Below are 7,500 nucleotides of genomic sequence, written 5' to 3'. Positions count from 1 at the left end.
AGGAGTATTGGATAGTATTATAGGGTGTATAGTTACCAGGGACACACTGTATGAGGTTGGCCACCATGCCAGAGAAGTGGGCCCTGATGTCTTTGAGGACGTCCAGCTCCTTGTCGTTCTCGGCTTCCAGCAGCATCCTGGTCAGGTCCACGTACTCCAGGAACAGAGCTCCTAACGCCAGGCTGTCACGCTCCAACGCTCCGTTAGTACTACAGGAGGAGGAGGGGGAACACAGAGAGAGAGAGAGAGAGAGAGAGAGACAGACAGAGAGTAGAAACAGAGAGAGAGAGAGAGAGAGAGAGAGAAAGAGAGAAACAGATTTGACAAATGATTAGAAGGCAGTGTGTGTGTGTGTTTGTGTGTGTTTGTGTGTGTGTGCATGTGTGCATGCGTGTGTGTGTGTGTGTGCATGCGCGTGTGTGTGTGTGTTTGTGTGTGTGTGGGCGTGTGTGTGTGTGTGTGTGTGCATGTGTGCATGCGTGTGTGTGTGTGTGTGTGTGTGCATGCGCGTGTGTGTGTGTGTGTGTGTGTGTGTGTGTGTGTGTGTGTGTGTGTGTGTGTGTGTGTGTGTATGTGTGTGTGTGTGTGTGTGTGTGTGTGTGTGTGTGCTACCTGTCACTGATAACTCCGGCGTCGGCCAGCAGTTCAAAGATTCTGAGAAGCTGCAGTCTGAGCAGGTCCCTCCTCTCACGACGCTTCTTATTCTAGAACACATTTACATGACATTATTCTAGAACACATTTACATGACATTATTCTAGAACACATTTACATGACATTATTCTAGAACACATTTACATGACATTATTCTAGAACACATTTACATGACATTATTCTAGAACACATTTACATGACATTATTCTAGAACACATTTACATGACATTATTCTAGAACACATTTACATGACATTATTCTAGAACACATTTACATGACATTATTCTAGAACACATTTACATGACATTATTCTAGAACACATTTACATGACATTATTCTAGAACACATTTACATGACATTATTCTGGGACACACTTACATGACATTATTCTGGGACACACTTACATGACATTATTCTGGGACACACTTACATGACATTATTCTGGGACACACTTACATGACATTATTCTGGGACACACTTACATGACATTATTCTAGAACACATTTACATGACATTATTCTAGAACACATTTACATGACATTATTCTAGAACACATTTACATGACATTATTCTGGGACACACTTACATGACATTATTCTGGGACACACTTACATGACATTATTCTAGAACACATTTACATGACATTATTCTAGAACACATTTACATGACATTATTCTAGAACACATTTACATGACATTATTCTAGAACACATTTACATGACATTATTCTAGAACACATTTACATGACATTATTCTAGAACACATTTACATGACATTATTCTAGAACACATTTACATGACATTATTCTAGAACACATTTACATGACATTATTCTAGAACACATTTACATGACATTATTCTAGAACACATTTACATGACATTATTCTAGAACACATTTACATGACATTATTCTGGGACACACTTACATGACATTATTCTGGGACACACTTACATGACATTATTCTGGGACACACTTACATGACATTATTCTAGAACACATTTACATGACATTATTCTAGAACACATTTACATGACATTATTCTAGAACACATTTACATGACATTATTCTGGGACACACTTACATGACATTATTCTGGGACACACTTACATGACATTATTCTAGAACACATTTACATGACATTATTCTGGGACACACTTACATGACATTATTCTGGGACACATTCACATGACATTATTCTAGGACACATGACATTATTCTGGGACACATTTACATGACATTATTCTAGGACACATGACATTATTCTGGGACACATTTACATGACATTATTCTAGGACACATGACATTATTCTGGGACACATTTACATGACATTATTCTGGGACGACACTGATTCTAGAACACTGTGATGGACCTGGAAACAGAGCAGCTTGGTAACTAGTGTCCCGTTAAAGACACAGTCAGACAGTCAGACAGTAGTACTGTACCTCAGGTCTCCGTTCCAGGGCTTCCTTCATCAGTGGGTGGAGCTCCTCCACTAATTCTCTATGATTGGGGACACAACGTAGGGAAATAGATTTGAGTTCATGATAAAAGTACACACACAGACATATTGTATAACTTCAGGGAGATGAACATTTAAGTCTGAGTTAGGGCAGTGTTTTATCCCACTGTATTTAAACAGTGGTAGCCTAATTCCCAAACCCTATAGAGTACCGTAGAGGCTCATCTGTGTGGAGACTGAAGATGTTTTAGTCTGTCCATGACCTTCCTCTCAAATACAATTCTCTCTCTTCCTGTAATGAAATATCCCTTCTGTCTAACTGAAATACCTGTCCTCTACCACCACACACACACGCACACACGCACGCACACACGCGCACGCACACACACGCACACACACGCACACACACACACACGCACACACACAGAGAGAGCAAGAGAGAAAGAGACAGAGAGAGAGAGACAGAGAGAGAGCAAGAGAGAGAGAGCAAGAGAGAAAGAGACAGAGAGAGAGACAGAGACAGATAGACACAGAGAGAGAGCAAGCAAGAGAGAACGCAAGAGAGAGAAGGCGAGAGAGACGGGAGGACTGTAATTGAAGGAGTGTTTAAATAGAGGAGTGTAAACAACAGTGTTTTACTCACATTAAAAACAGATAAGCATTTAACTCAACCCGCACTTCATTCATTTTCACAATTTTCACACTTCTCAAGGGTGTTATTACACCTCCACTAATCTACCATCTCAATTCAATTCAATTCAATTCAAGGGCTTTATTGGCATGGGAAACATGTGTTAACATTGACAAAGCAAGTAAGGTAGATAATATATAAAGTGAAATTAACAGTAGACATCACACATACAGAAGTTTCAAAACAATAAAGACATTACAAAGGTCATATTATATATATATATATATACAGTGTTTTTACAATGTACAAATGGTAAAGGACACAATATAAAATAAATAAGCATAGATATTGGTTGTATTGACAATGGTGCGTGTTCTTCACTGGTTGCCCTTTTCTCATGGCAACAGGTCACAAATCTTGCTGCTCTGATGGCACACTGTGGACTTTCACCCAGTAGATATGGGAGTTAATCAAAATTGGATTTGTTTTCGAATTCTTTGTGGATCTGTGTAATCTGAGGGAAATATGTCTCTCTAATATGGTCGTACATTGGGCAGGAGGTTAGGAAGTGCAGCTCAGTTTCCACCTCATTTTGTGGGTAGTGAGCACATAGCCTGTCTTCTCTTGAGAGCCATGTCTGCCTACGGCGGCCTTTCTCAATAGCAAGGCTATGCTCGCTGAGTCTTTACATAGTCAAAGCTTTCCTTAATTTTGGGTCAGTCACAGTGGTCAGGTATTCTGCCGCTGTGTACTCTCTGTTTAGGGCCAAATAGCATTCCAGTTTGCTCTGTTTTTTTGTTAATTCTTTCCAATGTGTCAAGTAATTATCTTTTTGTTTTCTCATGATTTGGTTGGGTCTAATTGAGCTGCTGTCCTGGGGCTCTGTAGGGTGTGTTTGTGAACAGAGCCCCAGGACCAGCTTGCTTAGGGGACTCTTCTCCATGTTCATCTCTCTGTAGGTGATGGCTTTGTTATGGAAGGTTTGGGAATCGCTTCCTTTTAGGTGGTTATAGAATTTAACAGCTCTTTTCTGAATTTTGATAAGTAGTGGGTATCGGCCTAATTCTGCTCTGCATGCATTATGTGTATGTGTGTGTGTGTGTGCGTGCTTGCGTGTGTGTGTGTGTGTGTCTGTCTGTGTGTGTGTGTGTGTGCATGTGTGTGTGTTTGTGTGCATGTGTGTGTGTCTGTGTGTGTGGTGTGTGTGTGTGTGTGTGTGTGTGTGTGTGTGTGTGTGTGTGTGTGTGTGTGTGTGTGTGTGTGTGTGTGTGTGTGTGTGTGTGTGTGTGTGTGTGTGTGTGTGTGTGTGTGTGTGTGAGTGTGTGTGTGTGTGTGTGTCTGTGTGTGTGTGTGTGTGTGTGTGTGTGTGTGTGTGTGTGTGTGTGTGTGTGTGTGTGTGTGTGTGTGTGTGATACCTGAACACCAGTGCGTTGGTGCGTCCAAGGCCCAGCACTAGACATTCAGTGATCTCTATGCTCTCAGCTCTCATCAGAGGGACCAGCTGTTTCAGGAGCCACGCCACTGACGGAGTACCAATCACCTGATCAATACACAATGAATACATCATCAATAACACACACAGCTCTAATCACATACACACACACTCACACAACCCCCCACCTATCCACCTACCACCCCCTCTACCTTGTTGTCGTAGGTAACACTGCCGTCAGGTGTGGTAGCAGTGATTTCAGGTGTGGAGGCTCTCAGGTGCCCAGGTGACATGATGCTGGGTTTGGCCACGCCCAGACACAGGATCAGGTAGTTCCGCCACAGAGAGATGGAGCTGTCACTGGAGCCCGCCGACGAGGTCTTCTTAGCATTCACTGGACTGCTGTAACACACACACACACACACACACACACACACACACACACACACACACACACACACACACACACACACACACACACACACACACACACACACACACACACACACACACACACACACACACACACACACACCACACACACACACACACACACCACACACACACACACACACCACACACAGACACACACACACACACCACACACACACACACACCACACACACCACACACACACACACACACACACACACACACACACCACACACACACACACACACACACACCACACACACACACACACACACCACACACACCACACACACACACACACACACACACACACACACACACACGCACACACACACACACCACACACACACGCACGCACACACGCACACACACACGCACACACACACACACACACACACACACACACACACACACACACACACACACACACACACACACACACACACACACACACACACACACACACACACACACACACACACACACACACACACACACACACACACACACACACACACACACACACACACACGGTCACAGTAATAATAACAATAATAATAATAAAAGTAAACAGTATTGCAGCAGCGTATCTGTGTGGGTGTTTTACCCTGACTACACCGTTTGTGTGTGCAAAATACATTTAGAAATCTATATTATTTAATAATTGCACCCACGTTGCTCGTGCGCGTCAACGAGCGTCTGCGTTGCCAAGGGCTAAAATAGAAGTTCTTTCTATTTCTGACACAGATCTCGCTGCAAGTCCTGCCTCTCCCATCTGCTCATTGGTTTATAGAGGCAGGTACCCACGTGCCTTCTACTCATTGGCTATACCCACGTGGGTGATTGAAAGATGAACTGTTTTGCCGGTTGTCGTGGTAATACTATGAAAGTGTAGATGCCAATCACCATATAAGTTCAAAGATGAAAAACCCTGGAAGGAGGAGAGATGACTAGAAACTATTCGGTTGACCGTTGTATGTGTGGATTAATTGGTGGAGTAGAGGACCTTGTGCATTTCAGGGAAAATAACAACTCAATGTTTATATCTCAGGACAAATTATCTAGCAACTGCAAGCTATCTAAATAGGACAAATTAGCTAGCAAGTGCAAGCTAACAAGCTAAATTGCCATACATGTATAATGCTTTTCGACCTGTCCACAAATTAATGTAATTGGTTCAGAGATTGTTTTGATATTTTAACGATACTGCACGATGGAGCACGCGCGCAGACGGTTTGGGTTCCGTGTTAGTGTGTGTGTGTCAATAAATAGCAGCATAGTGGTCCGAATTAATGTAATCAATAATCAATGAACAACAGTGTAGTCCTAATTAATGTTAGCTACAGCTACAGGTACAGATATAGCTACAGATACAGCTACAGATACATAACAACTACATACAGCTACAGATACAGATACAGGTACAGATATAGCTACAGATACAGATAGTGCTACAGATAGAGCTACAGATACAGATAGAGCTACAGATGCAGCTACAGATACAGCTACAGATACAGGTACAGCTACAGATACATAACAGGTACAGATACATAACAGGTACAGCTACAGCTAAAGATACAGCTACAGATATATAACAGATACAGCTACAGATACAGCTACAGATACAGATATAGCTACAGATACAGGTACAGCTACATACAGCTACATACAGCTACAGATACAGCTACAGATACAGAAAAAGCTACATACAGATACAGCTACAGCTACATAACAGATACAGATAAAGCTACATACAGATACAGCTACAGCTACATACAGATACAGCTACAGATACATAACAGATACAGCTAAATAACAGCTACAGATACAGTTACATAACAGCTACAGATACAGATACATAACAGATACAGCTACCGATACATAACAGCTACAGATACAGATAAAGCTACAGATGCAGGTACAGATACATAACATATACAGATACATAACAGCTACAGATACAGATACATAACAGCTACAGATACAGATACATAACAGCTACAGATACATAACAGCTACAGCTACAGATACATAACAGCTACAGTTACAACTACAGATACAGATACAACTACAGATACATAACAGATACAGATACATAACAGATACAGATACAACTACATATACAGATACATAACAAATACATTACAGATACAGATACATACAGCTACAGATACAGCTACAGATTCAGCTACAGATACATAACAGCTACAGCTACAGATACATAACAGCTACAGATACAGCTGCAGCTACAGGTGTCATGCCCTGGTCTCTTTATATTATGTTTGTCTTCATGTATTTGGTCAGGCCAGGGTGTGACATGGGTTTATTGTGGTGTGTTTTTGTCTTGGGGTTTTGTGGGGTGTATAGCGTAGTCTATGGCTGCCTGAGGCGGTTCTCAATCAGAGTCAGGTGATTATCGTTGTCTCTGATTGGGAACCATATTTAGGCAGCCATATTCTTTGAGTGTTTGGTGGGTGATTGTTCCTGTCTCTGTGTTTATATTTATATTCACCAGGCTGTATAGTTTTTTCACGTTTCCGTCTGTTGTTTTGTACATTTCAGTAATTTCATGTCTAGTCATTTTTCAACAATAAATATGAGTAACCACAGCGCTGCATTTTGGTCCGCTCCTCCTTCAACAGAAGAACGTCGTTACAACAGCTACAGATACATAACAGCTACAGATACATAACAGCTACAGATACATAACAGCTACAGATACATAACAGCTACAGATACATAACAGCTACAGATACATAACAGCTACAGATACATAACAGCTACAGATACAGATACATAACAGCTACAGATACAGATACATAACAGCTACAGATACATAACAGCTACAGATACATAACAGCTACAGATACAGATACAACTACAGATACATAAC

At 41.6% G+C, this 7,500-nt stretch overlaps 1 protein-coding gene across 7 annotated transcripts in view; it reads right to left on the bottom strand.

Annotated features, from left to right (window-relative positions):
* LOC135544042 (protein furry homolog) overlaps positions 1 to 7,500 on the bottom strand; it is a 154,718-nt gene that overhangs the window by 65,826 nt on the left and 81,392 nt on the right. For all 7 annotated transcript variants that reach the window (XM_064971394.1, XM_064971395.1, XM_064971397.1 and 4 more), the window contains exons 22-26: positions 4,388 to 4,577; positions 4,159 to 4,283; positions 2,096 to 2,153; positions 613 to 704; positions 37 to 209 (exon numbers count right to left, since the gene is read on the bottom strand). In XM_064971394.1, coding sequence (XP_064827466.1) covers positions 37 to 209; positions 613 to 704; positions 2,096 to 2,153; positions 4,159 to 4,283; positions 4,388 to 4,577 — 638 coding nt within the window. The remainder of the gene's footprint in view (positions 1 to 36; positions 210 to 612; positions 705 to 2,095; positions 2,154 to 4,158; positions 4,284 to 4,387; positions 4,578 to 7,500) is intronic.

This window comes from Oncorhynchus masou, chromosome 8, assembly GCF_036934945.1.
Source record: "Oncorhynchus masou masou isolate Uvic2021 chromosome 8, UVic_Omas_1.1, whole genome shotgun sequence".
Taxonomy (NCBI): Eukaryota; Metazoa; Chordata; class Actinopteri; order Salmoniformes; family Salmonidae; genus Oncorhynchus; species Oncorhynchus masou.
The sequence above is the reverse complement of the archived record's forward strand: the minus strand, read 5'-3'. Positions and strand labels throughout refer to the sequence as shown.